Source organism: Paramormyrops kingsleyae, chromosome 11, assembly GCF_048594095.1.
Source record: "Paramormyrops kingsleyae isolate MSU_618 chromosome 11, PKINGS_0.4, whole genome shotgun sequence".
Classification (NCBI taxonomy): domain Eukaryota; kingdom Metazoa; phylum Chordata; class Actinopteri; order Osteoglossiformes; family Mormyridae; genus Paramormyrops; species Paramormyrops kingsleyae.
Genome location: NC_132807.1, coordinates 15,718,848 through 15,731,836, shown reverse-complemented (window position 1 = coordinate 15,731,836; position 12,989 = coordinate 15,718,848). Strand labels below are relative to the sequence as shown.

The 12,989-nt window shown below is 39.5% G+C and overlaps 1 protein-coding gene and 1 long non-coding RNA gene across 3 annotated transcripts in view; both read left to right on the top strand.

The window, feature by feature from the left end:
* nav2a (neuron navigator 2a) overlaps nt 1–12,989 on the top strand; it is a 169,140-nt gene continuing 156,151 nt past the window's right edge. The window contains exon 1 of the mRNA XM_072718114.1: nt 1–129. Coding sequence (XP_072574215.1) covers nt 19–129 — 111 coding nt within the window. The 5' untranslated portion in view covers nt 1–18. The remainder of the gene's footprint in view (nt 130–12,989) is intronic.
* Nucleotides 8,777–12,060, top strand: LOC111846818 (uncharacterized). Of its 2 annotated transcripts, XR_011993804.1 has the most exons (5): nt 8,777–9,482; nt 9,867–9,925; nt 10,278–10,398; nt 11,036–11,091; nt 11,610–12,060. It is a non-coding gene; the product is annotated as an uncharacterized lncRNA (long non-coding RNA). The 2 variants fall into 2 exon arrangements; XR_011993803.1 differs by lacking the exon at nt 11,036–11,091.

The window sequence follows — 12,989 nt, the reverse complement described above, 5'->3', positions numbered from 1 at the left end:
GTGGAATAAAGACTGCCAATGGAGGGAAATAATCACATTTTAAGGGAGATGGAATCAGGAGGAGAGACAACCTCACATCAGCACCAAAGGAGAAAACAAATTACACATGGCTTAGAGGACCAGAAGAGGGTAAGTGGCACACTATCTCTGTTTTATGTTGCTTCTTTTTCCTCAGATAAATTGATTCTTAGAAAATGTTATTATTGATGTGGCTTTGGAACAAAAGCTTGAAACCCCAGACTGACTGAGATGAGGAAGATGGTGATTTGAGATTTCCCTAACTTCTTTAAGTTTTTTCCCCAAAGCTGTAAGATTTTCAGATTTGTGGTTGCTAAGTGGTATACAGAAGCTGCATACATGTTGTGCCGGGTGAATTATCATAGTCTTTGTCTGTTGATGTGAGTTAGGATATGGTTGAGCAGTTTGTTTGGTGCATTAAAGGAGTATTTTAAAAATTCAGTTAATAAGTAAATTCAAGTACTTGTAACTGAACTTAGGTGTCAGAATTTGTATGCGTAAAAACCACATTTGAGAATAATCAAATTAACACAAAAGTGACTTTTCTTGTCCAAAGGACTGTTTTCTAGCTAAAGTGCTTTTTAAACTGTCACCTTGAACAGGGATAAGGCATGCACGGGCATTGTGTTGGTAACAATAACATTAATATGCATTGGGTCAGGGAAGGGGGCTGACTATGTGTATATGTGTGTGGATTTGGGGGTGTTAGGGTTGCGGGGAAAATGAATGGCTGTTGTGGGGCACCCATCACCCATCTGTTCTGGCTTATGACCAGAGAGTGCACCGATATGGTGGAAGGCACCACAGCGGCAGGCAGCTGGCAGCTGGGACAGCATCAATCGGTCACGCTTTGATGGAGCTGTCTCTAAGTTGAGCGCTGCAGCCGTCACAGAGATTTTGAATTATTGTCTAATATATGTATAGTGGGTTTTAATGACTCCTCAGGCACAAGGTGACCAGATGTCACTTATGTGAGTAAAATAAATCTTAATGTTTAACCGATCACATTTCCTCAAGCTATATTCCTGTGCTGCGCACATTGGATTGATACCTTGCCTCCCTATGACGTTTTATTCCCTCTTTATTTTCAGTAAATATTGATTAAATGGAAAAATGATGATTATGTTCAAGCCATCGTGTCCATGCTAGTCTACTTTCGTAAGTGTGATGCAAAACCACCAAGCAGGCCAGTGATATTTACAGGATAATGGCTCTGTAAGCATGTTTCATGTGTCTGAGGCTTTTATATGTCACAAAGAAGTTTGAGGGCTGTCTTGGAATCAGACATGAGATCATTTTAATGTTCTGCAATTTTTATGTTAAGAGGTCTGTCTTAATTTATTATTGGTATGATTAGGTGCACAAGGTTGATCACCTGGGAGTTTCATAGCATGGATGTTAATTAATGTAACAAAAATCTCAGCTGCTAACCCTCTCTTAGACTTGTGAGTTCTATGCTACGAATGCTTATGGTCCTTAAAACAATGTGAGACTTTTTGTGTTTAACCTATGGTTGGTAGCTCCTCTATTAGCAGGCAGGACCAGATGATTTCAGTCCCGTGCAAAGATATATTTAGATGTGAGATCTCTCTCCTGACATTGTAAAACTTAGGTGAATACAGTTAATTACCTTGCTTTTGCCATCAAGGTCACGAATCCAAGCCCCGGGCCTGTATATGGGTTTTTCAGTAACTTTCTGTACAAGGCAGTATAAGCCTTTTTTAATTTCAGTTTGTGCTTATATAGTTCCGATTATCTGGAGAGAGGCTGATAGGAATGACAAGTGTGCATTCTTTTATTTAGTGAAAGTATTGTGTGTACTGTGTAGGGCTGAACGGTACTGGAAAAAGTTCACATAGGGATTTTTGAATATTCTTCCATAAATGTTGTGTTATTTATAAAACCAAAAATGAGTTTAGAATTCACCCAAAATAAAAAATAGCTATATAGAACTTTTCATTATGTACCGTCAGAGTCTGTCAAATAAGTTGGTGGTGTTGCTGCAAGTTGTGCCAGTAGACACAAAGCAGTGCAGACAAATCACTTGTTTTTGCCCAGTATCCTCTCACTGCAATCCAGAATTTTTCCTTAGAGGAAGATGATTGTCTTTTGGTGACCCCTTCTTGTTCGCTTTCCCCATCTCATTCATTTTTGTTAAATTTCTCACAGATGCACTACACTGTCTGTGAGTAAGTCTGACAGCAAGAACTGAAATGGCTCTGATTGGCTGCGAGAGCACAGAGACTCTGTACTGTCCAAGTGGCAAGACACTGGAAATCCTCATGCTGTGCCAGGGCTTAAGCCCAAGGCACAGGCTATTGAATGTTATTTTGTGCTACTGCACTTGAGCTATCTCTTCAGTTTAAAATTTAAAATTTCATTCATTAAAGCTAATTTTTAAGGTATTATGTTATATTTGTGCCTAAATAAGTAATATCTCATTTTGTGTGGAAAGAAATAAATATTTTGCCCACACTCTATACTCTTTTCTGTGTGTGATGGGAGTGGGGTTAATCAAATATTATTCAAATAATAACTGCCAAAATCCGACTAGTAATTCTGCCTGAAATGCCCATCCCTCATTCTGATGAAACCAAATGCTTATGGCTCACACTGCAGGTGGCTGTTTTTGAAAGATCAAACTGTATTGAGGAAGTGGCAGGTTGGCTTTGACCATGGAAGTTAGCAGGGCCTAGGCTGGGATTCTAGTTGGCCCCAGCACCATCTGTCAGTCCCCTATCCCTGAGGTGGGAGGGAAGGTTCAGAGCCGGTGGAGATGCTAGGCTGGGAGACCCCAGGCAGGCCGTTGAAGAGGACACATGGGCCTCTCCTATCCCCTAGAGTCACCTCAGCGTCCCATAAGCCTTTTATGGTACTCTAAACAGAGTCAATGTTTGTTGGAGGAAGTCTGTAGTATCTCTTTATTTATCTATAACGACTGACAACAGTTGCCTAACCACAGAACTCCTTCTGGCTGAATATAATTCATTCATGCGTGCATGTGGTTATAAGCTGTGTAATATAATGTGCAGTTGTGGTACACGAGTCTGGACTGGGAATAGAGTCCGGTCATTAGTTCACATATGAATGGACTCGGTCTTGTCATCTACTCAAGTTAATTTTACTTAGTTTTGACTTGACTCAAACACTCATGACTTGAAAAATAGCGTACGTCAACAATGTGTATGCAGCTTTATCCCCCCTAACTTCTTACATTAGCTTCAATGTTTTTCGAACATTCTGCATTGCCACACTCATGTCCCTCATCATGTCTGCCAAGTCAGGAATTAGTCGGTTTGCGTACATATACCATAAGGAGTTTCTGTGCAAGACATCCAGGTAAAAGATGCACACTGTGGAATGCAAATATTGCAAAGCATCAATAACTGAGGTAGCTGGCATGACTTCCAGTTAGAGGTGGGCAATCTGATGATCTCCGATGGCCAGTAATAACATCTGTCACTATCAGATCCGTACCATACTTCCTGCCAATCAGCACAGCCATCTAGTACAAGTCATCCTGTATGTTTGTGAACATAGCATGGATCCAAGGTGTAACTGCCCAATCCGTACCTCCTGCCTGAGTTGTATGTCACACATCTAAGCATGTTAGCATTTTCAAGCATGCAAGCCCCACGTTTTCTGGCACTGCCAAATCAGTTCATCCTGCCATTTTACAGCAAACCATATTGTCTATTTATGGCAAATTACAGTGGTCACTTTATTGTTTAGCGAGAACTGGTGTTAATGATTCTGCTGACTGAAAAAAATCCATTTTCTTTGCTTGTCATTTTTGCTTGTGTTTACTCCGGTCATCTATTCCTAGTTGTTGGATCAATAATAATCACATCAGAACTATTAGATCATATTTCCATCAGTTGAAATTGCTGCTATCCAGCGGCATGGTATTTTGGTACATTTATAGCTTTGGTTCACTCAACTGAAGTATGAAATTTAGCATTTTTTGTAGCCATATTTATATGATTCATATCAGTGGGGTCACAAAAAATTGACACAATAAATAACATACATTTCCATAGTTGTCTGTCCAACTGGCATAATCTACTGTAGCGTAATAGTAGCAACTGTCAGGCACATACTGTCGATCTCCCCATCGTGACTGGTGTACCTAATGAGACCCATACACATACACTCAGACCCCAGGGCAGGTGCTATGCAGATCTTTTATTAAATAGACAGAGAACACAAAGAATCCAGAATCAGAATGTCTGGCTGAATATCCCGTCCTGGGCTGGTGGAGATCACTCACAAGCAGTCCGTAAACAAACCTGATGTCATGAAAAGAAATCGTAAAGGATCAGGTTGGGTCATGAAAATGTAGTGAAATTAAGTGTTGCAAATTGGGCACCATCGTAAAACATGCCATAAAGTGTAATGCTGCGCATGCTCAGACAAGTGAGATACAAATTGGGCAGGTGGTATGAACCATTCTTTGCAAGCTGATCCCCACAAGACGCAAAACAATACTAACGTAAAAAGTGTTTTCTGTTTACCTTTTTGTGATTTATACATTAATATATTATATTTTATTACATGCTTGATTGAAAATTTGCACGAAGGTTCTAAGGAAAAGGAGAAAAATAATAATAAAATATGAGTAAGTACCTTTTATTTGGCAAGTATATAATTCTAAATGTAATATATGTAGGCTTTTCTGTGTGGTCATTTTATATAAGCTATTTATTTATTGAATTTACAGAAAATGCGCTATATCATGATATGTATCGTTATCGAGATATGAAATGACCTATATCAGGATATGAGATTCAGAACATGAAAAAGATGACAAATTGAATGGACTGTAAACTGAAATCTAATTTTAATTAATAAATCAGTATCACTTTACTTGACTGGGCGCAAATGCTTAGTAATTATTCAGTTACCACTGAAGTACCAATCATGAACAAATCATGAACAAATATATTTGCTACTTGAGATAAAAGATGTGTCCACGTGTTGTGGAGTTTGAAGTTCTGTAGCCTTTTGAACGTGGAAAAAGGGTCAATGGGTGACCACTTCACCAAATGAGCAGGTAAGCTGCCATTTGTGAAGGGGATGTGATGTGACATGGACATATGTACCCATCCAGTGAGTGAAATGGGCAGAAATGCTTTAAAGAGCTGAAAAATCACAAGCATGCTGCCAGATAGGGGAATAAATCCTGTGCAGCTGATGTTTTGTAAAAATACTTGTATTGAATTTAATTCAGAAGTTTTAAGGAACTAGATTAGTAACTTCTCAATACAATTTAAATGGTCAGTGTTAGACATGCAGGCAATATGGGATATAACTATAAGCACACACCGCCTGTAAATTGTATCTACAGACATGTGTACTGGAGTCAGCAGGTCTTATGTCACATTGAACAACTTGTATGTTGAATACATTTGCACAGGGTTGAAATGCAGTCCAAATGGAACTACTGGAAGTACAAATCTCTCTCCTTAATCTAGGTTAGATTACGACTTGGATTTGGTTGCATTTAGTTTGTTGTGAACTGAGTGCCTAACGTTCCATGCTTCCAGCTTCTAGCTTGTCCTTTTCCAGTTCAATTATGCAGTAGTGATGGAGCTCAGAGTAAGGGGGATTTCTGTGGACCTGTCAGTGCATGGTATTAATTATTTCCATTAGCCTGGTTTCATCATTTCTCTTGTAACAGCTCCCTCATATCCATTGCACAATAATCAATACAGCCTTTCACTCCTCATTGATCCCAGCAGGGTCCACAGCCACTGTTCCGCTGTTGCTTTGAGGCATGTTCCTCAGCATCTCCCCACACATGTGCTGTTCCTGGGCCCTCCCACACTGGAGTTCATCTTTACATCTAAGCAACAGCCAGTGGTTTGTGCTGTGTTTTTTTTCTTAAAGATCATGTGAAACCAATTGATCTTATATTTGGATAATAATCCCAAGTTCCCTGGTTCTAACAAGCTACTACCTCTGTGATTCATAAACAAAACACTTTGAGCCATATGGAGGGCCGACCTGGACTGTTGATTTCCATTTTGATGGACATTTCTGTACTGCAAGCAATTGCTCGTCCAATGAAAGGTTAAATGGCACTTTTATGAAACTTACATTAGAGCTGGGCGATGTCTAAAAAATAGTATGCAATATTTAAAAAATATTGCTAAATGATGATAAGATCAAGTCATTCGAACTCCCACCCCTCCCCCCCCCCAACCACAGAAACATATATGAACAATAGTAGCTTTAGATCAATAATCACTGCTCTACATTAATTCTGGTGTTTCTATTTTGTGATGGGTTAAAATGCTTGTTCCCTAACAACTAATCCTGCCAAGAGGGGCCTGGGGAAACGTATGAAAATATGGGATGTATCATGTATTTCCATGGATCAGTATGGGACATAACATTTCATTTTCTAGTACAGGATGGTCTATATACCACAGATTTTAAACACATTCTCATGCAGAGCTCATGAAAAAGAGGTGGCGGTAAACTTTAAAGTATTGTTTTGACATATACTAGGTAATCTTGAAAACAAACAATCATTTAAATAACAATCAAATGTTTTAGTGAAATATAACTCCTCACTGCACTCTGTGAATTTTATTGCCAAGATTTCTAAATACAGGAACTGTATTGAAAAATAACAGTTTATGAAAATACCTTATGCCGTGATATAATGGGCATGCACTATGCAGGTATGCAAAAGCCTGATCTCAACCCAGTTTACAATTAAGGTCCTTGAGATGTGAGAATTGCATGTCTCACAATATCACACATCGGCAAGCCCTCCTTGTATTTTTTGTATTGTAATAGTGCTCTGTCATGTTAATTGTCTGTGGAGAAGGCATTCAGGTAAGAATTTCATTGTACTTTGTACATATGACACTTCATTCTTAGCTCAGATTGAATTGGGAAGCAGAAGAATCTTAAACTGCATTAAATTTTGAATATGCTGTACACAGAGGCACACTAATGTTTTGAATATTTTTTCTCTTACCTCTGGAAATATTCCATTTTGAATATCTTCTAGCCACTCATTCTAAAAACAATCAGATACCACTGGAATATCAACTGTACCGTATATAGTCCTGTTACAAAAGACGACGATATTGCCCCCAAGATTTTTGGTGGTACTGCGTCTCACATATGCGAAGCATTAATTTCATGCATAGCTGGACAAACATTGCATGGAATGAACGGAGTACATGCATGGTGGTCATGATAAGCATGATGTAAGCGAACATGTTGCGAGCCTTGAGTATAAATGCTTCTCAGCCTACTTCCCTGACCAAAGCGATAATCGCCAGTTTGTCACTGTCATATATTAACACCAGGATACTTATCTAATATCACTGATTACTGATAATATCATCATATCGTCCATACTACATTGTATTTCTTTGTTGTGGATTGATGAAAAGAACATCAGTTCACTATCATTAGAAGACGGTCTTTTGTTTAGACCCTGCCCATTTTTAGGAGAGCGCTTGTGTAAGCACAAAACTGGAAGGTTGTTCTGACTGACATTGAAAGACAGCCATGTAATCTTAGCCCCTAAAAGCTCTCCAAATTGTTGAGTAGCAGGGCAAGGAAAGCAGGGTTTGACAGTGCTCTGTAATGCGATACGGCTGGCTAGAGGCACAGATGTGAGCTGTTGTACCAATGGCTTGAAATCAGTGCTCAAATAAGCGCTGTCTGGCTGTGTTGCAGTTACTTTGTCACTGCAAGCATTCAAATCCACTGGTGCACAGATATGGTGGTAGCCCATGTGCTTGTAGTAGCGCCAGGTTGAAGAGATCTCAGACTTTGTTAAAACATCAGCTCATAGGGGGGGGGGTTGGGCAGGCCAAGTTAGCCATGCACAATTGTGAAGCTGTTACCATGGAGGAGAAAAAGAGAATGATGTTAGTAGCTCAGTATCCTGTGTTCTATTGATTACAGCTGCTGAGGTTGTGGTTCTCCTGCTGAAATTACATGGGGGCCTGATGGTCACTGGTCACTACATTGAGTCAGAATTTAAAATGGTACCAATGGCTTGCTTACCATTGAAGGCAATAAATGATAATTAACTGCTTAGAAAGCGTAGTAAACAGTGGGCTTAAAAAAAAAAACAAAAATGAAGCACTTTTGGCTTTGTGAAACCCAAGCATGAAAGCTGAAATACGTCCATTAACAGGCCCCAGACATCATATTAAGGACAAAAATGCCAGTGTGATTGACTGATCCAGCCCACTTTGCATGCTGTTCTGTTAATGTTTCCAGTTTGTTCAGGCTTTTTTACTTAGGGCTACATTTCATCATTCAGTCTGGCTTACTCAAAAGCCAAATAAGGTCATTGGGTGTGGCTACTAGGGGTATAAATCATTGGCCCCAATGTGATTTGATTCAATTGAGGTTATCGAGGGAACGATTCGAAACACTGGAAATCTTAACTGCGATGGGTTGCACTCCATCCTGGGTGGTTCCCTGCCTTGTGCGCCTTGTGTAGCCTCTGGGACAGGCTCCAGAACCCCTGTGACCCTGAATAGGGCAAGCGGTTTCAGAAGATGGATGGATGGATGGTTGGATGGACATCTTCAATTTCTATCACAATCTTATTCAATTAATCGATTTTTTTTTGATTACCTAAATCCAGACCTTTTTAACTTCACTGAAAATAAATACACAAATGCTGCCACGGACACTTTATACACTATTAACAAACAAACATGATTTATTTGACATTTGCACAAGTAGAGGGACATTGTAATGGTGCGTTCGTTTTTCTCTCGGAACTCGGAAATTCCGAGTTGAGTGACATCACGTCCGACAATCTCCCGTTCGAGCTACCCACATCTCGGAACAAACATGACTGCCTCCATGAACACGTTGCTGTGTATTGTTGCTTTATATTTTAGCAGATTTGGAGTTTTACAAATGAAGAAAATGGAGAAATTTAGATTTTTCCGAGAGACAAACAAGAAACACGAACTAGTCAAACCACATTAAAAGCTTTATAAAATATTTTAGTACATTCATAGCGATATTCTTTTTTCGAACAGTAAATAAACTACAAACAAACCAAGTCGCCATGTTGAAATTACGTCACAAGGGCAACTCGGGCAACAAAATCTTATCCGACTTCAACGTCATAAAAGGGGCGTGTTTCCGACGGGAAGTGATGTTTTTCGTGACGTATCGTGACGTTTTCATCCGAGTTCCGACTTGGAGAGAAATAATCGAACGCACCATAATGCTTCACTTTGCTGACCCCATCTTGCTCTCCGTAGCTTGGTGGATCAAAGTGCAGGGTCAGCTAAGATGCAGCACCCCTGGCGTTGGGGGGGAGGTTAAGGGCCTTGCTCAAGGACCCATGGACATGTGACTGTTCTGCTGAGGCTTAAACTGGCAATCTTCTGATCACAGGCACAGAGCCTTAGCCCACTGAGTCACTCACCACCCCCACCTTTATCTGACTTAATGGAATACAGGTAAAGTAGAATCTCAACATTATGTTTATTGTTATTATCAAACAGGAAGAACCAGTCAGTGTAACATTGTCAATTTGACCACTACTGACCTGTACAGAAAAAACACAAACACATTAAATGAAGTGCAACCCGACTGGGAATTGCTGGTGGTGGAGCTTGCTGGTACAGATTAGTGGAATGATGTTACATCATTTTCAATTCTGTGGAAAAGATCCATCTGCAGGCAAGATTTAATAATGAATCAAGAACATGTTCTATGCTGGTACATTGAGACTAGGGCTGTGTGATATGACCGAAATGTAATATCCTAATAAAAGTCATCTTATATCCCGATAATGATATATATCACAGCTGCACCTTGTATTTATGGATTTTTTTCTACAGATCAGCTGTGATAGGAATTGAACAAAAATCTGCAAATAAAAAGGAGCAAGGTCACAAAGGTAACGTGATCCACAAATAGATGGAAAGTCGGGCTGCATGATATATCGTTTTGGCATCATCATCACGATGTACACACGTGCAATAGTCACATCGCAAGATGTGCGATGTCAAGTAATGTAAATTAAATTAGGCGGCATGTACAACGCTTTTGGTGTTTTTGCTAAACTAACAAATGTCACAGTGTTCTTATTCTTAAACAATCCACAAAAATCTGTCTAATATAATTTAGGTCAATTTAGAGGTTTTTGGATATGGAGCCGACACGCAGCTTTGCACGCGCAGCTAACAAACATGTCGATCACAGAACGAACCACCAATCACAAACATTCTTGATCAACTTGCTCCCTCTAGTCGTCATTTCACTACAGCATAAAAATGAGTGAGGAACTGGTTAAAAACACCGAAAAAATGAAGATTTTGTTGCAAAAAGAAATGCACCGTCGGCAGAAAGCATGACGTCGACCAAAAACAGGTAATTTGTCGACAGTGCCTTGCAGTTGTTGCCACAACATGGGGAAACACAACTAATTTGTTTGATCATTTAACCTTACATTTGTGATGTGTACTGTTCCCGATAGTAGTCCAGTAACTTGTTTATCTCCTCATACTCATCCTTGTGACAATGTGCCAATGCCTATAACCAATTCCACGTAATAATGTATCAGCGATATCATTAACGAGCAAATTAAATGAGACAAGATATCTGCCGTGTGGAAATATGTCAAAGTTAACAACGAAATCCAAAGCACCGTGGACTGCACACTGCTGTACTAAAGCTGTGCTCAACTACAACACAAGTAATCTGGTTATACTAATCTAAAATCTAAAAATAAGGAAGAGTACGATGAAACCAGCAGCAACACTCTGCAACAACCAAATGTGCATCAAACACTAACACAGAAGGAGAAAATGTCAATCAATAAACCTTGTACAGTGAAAACAGAAGCTCTTCCCAGTATTGATCAGGCACAATGCCGTAATGGTGCCACATGGCAAGTATAATAATCTGAGATACGCTGTATAAAAAGTTTGTCAAGCACTGCTTTAGAGGTTTCAGAGTTACATGTTTTAAAATCATAATTAAAGTGCTGATCCATCAATTTCCACAGAGACTAAAAAGGATGATCTGCACTGCTAGGATCAGCCCTCCCCTCCCACCCCTCAGGTGGGAAGTCATAAAGCCAGCTATTGTGTGGATTGTCTGTATATTGTCTTTTTCAGGCTTTCTAATATTTTTTGGCAAACAAATTACATGGCCCGCTTTGTGCTACGAATGTCAATATTATTGTTTAACCCAATATTTTTAAATTAACTTTAGTTTTCAGACATTGCACAGCCCTAATTGGAATTGGTATTGGTGAATACCAGAAAGAAATCAGTATCTCAGTGAATTAATTAATTAGGCTGGTGAAACTTAATGAATGCAAGGTATGGCTGGGGTACCCCTGAGTAATGGTTTGGGAACCAAAGTGTTCATCTAGCCAGCCCACAATTTATCAATGAGCAAAGAAGAAATTCTTGTTAGTTTTTTCTTGTGTTGCTTTTCATTTTCATATGTTTGTAAATTGTGTTTTTTTTTCCATTTACCACCCAGATTAATATATACATTTAAACATTTTCTTTGATTGCCTACGAATATTGCACAGTACTGTGTGATAGAAATGGCATTTTTTTTCTCCACAGGGTGAAGCCAGAATCTACACTGTCAGGCCCTGTGCCTCTGCTGGGTGATTCTGCTCTCCCCAGCTTCAAAACCATTGGCTGTAATATTGAAAAATAACATTACATGAGAGAGGAAAGGTATCTGCTGTAACTGACAAATTAGCTAGACAGAGAGTAGCTTTTTATTACACTTTTTTGACAGGTTTGAGCATATATCAGCTTTGGTGGCATGTTTTCACCCTGTTTACCTGTCAGTTGAGAAACTAACTCTGACTTTATGTCAGAGGTTGGGAGGGAACATGGGTGCAGGTTGTCTCGGGCAAAAGAATCAGATGACTGGGTTTATCAGGATGATTTATACTGCTTGCCCCTCAATTTCTATGATTTGTAGATATTGGTATGTTCTGTTTTTGTGGTTTTTTCCTCCAGTAACCTGAGTGTCGGTGTTGACACCAGTCCCAAGTCTCTTAATCTTCACTTATTCAATTCCCTGTTCTGCCAAAACATATCAGTCTAGAGATTTCTTTTTTTTTTTTTTTTTTTGTAAACCCAATGATTTTTTTTTGTTTACATTAGTGCCGAATTCACACCAACCAATTCCCATTCCTGAACAAACCTGCTAATTACTGCTCTTCCTGAAGCCTGTGTGCCGAATTCGTTTGGTGTCAAACAAGTATCAGAAGTTTGCTACCCAACCCTAGGACTGGAGAGTGATAAAGAGAAGGCCAGCTTAGACACTTGATCTTTTCAGCATGATAACTCAAAAAAAATTTAATTATGATTTAAGCTGCGCTTTGTGACGATGTCAGTCATGGGCGGTCACTGATGATGTCATTTGGCGCTGGTACCATTTTTTACGCCAGTGGAAAACCGACACGAATGAAGTACCATACTTTCGGCACTTTATGGAAGTATCGAAAGTACGGTACCTGGTGCGGTGGAAAAGCGCCCTTAATTCGTCACCATACTGAGATATTTCAAAAAACTTTGTAGCAGCAGTTTGGGCAAGACCCTTTCCTGCTCCAGCACGATTGTGCCCCTGATGTTTCAGCCTAATTCTCAAGAGATGATAGAGCAATGAAAAATATGTATCAAGGGTTGACAGCAATAAAAATCAGGCTTTTTATACATTTGTATAACACAGACACTACAATAATGCAGCAACTAATCCAATCAGCGAGAACGCTGGAGGCAGACTGGATGAGAGTTTTGATGGGAAACGTGGGTATGGAGACAATGGGAGATGAGTTGTGTACTAAGTGCTACTGGGCTGGCGGATTTCACCATGTCATAGCCTGCACTCAGTTTGAAACTTATGAACCATTTATTTCTGGAATTTTCCAATTTTTTTTCCTACCATGATAAACCCCAGTTAACTAACTGTGCTGAAACTGCAGATAT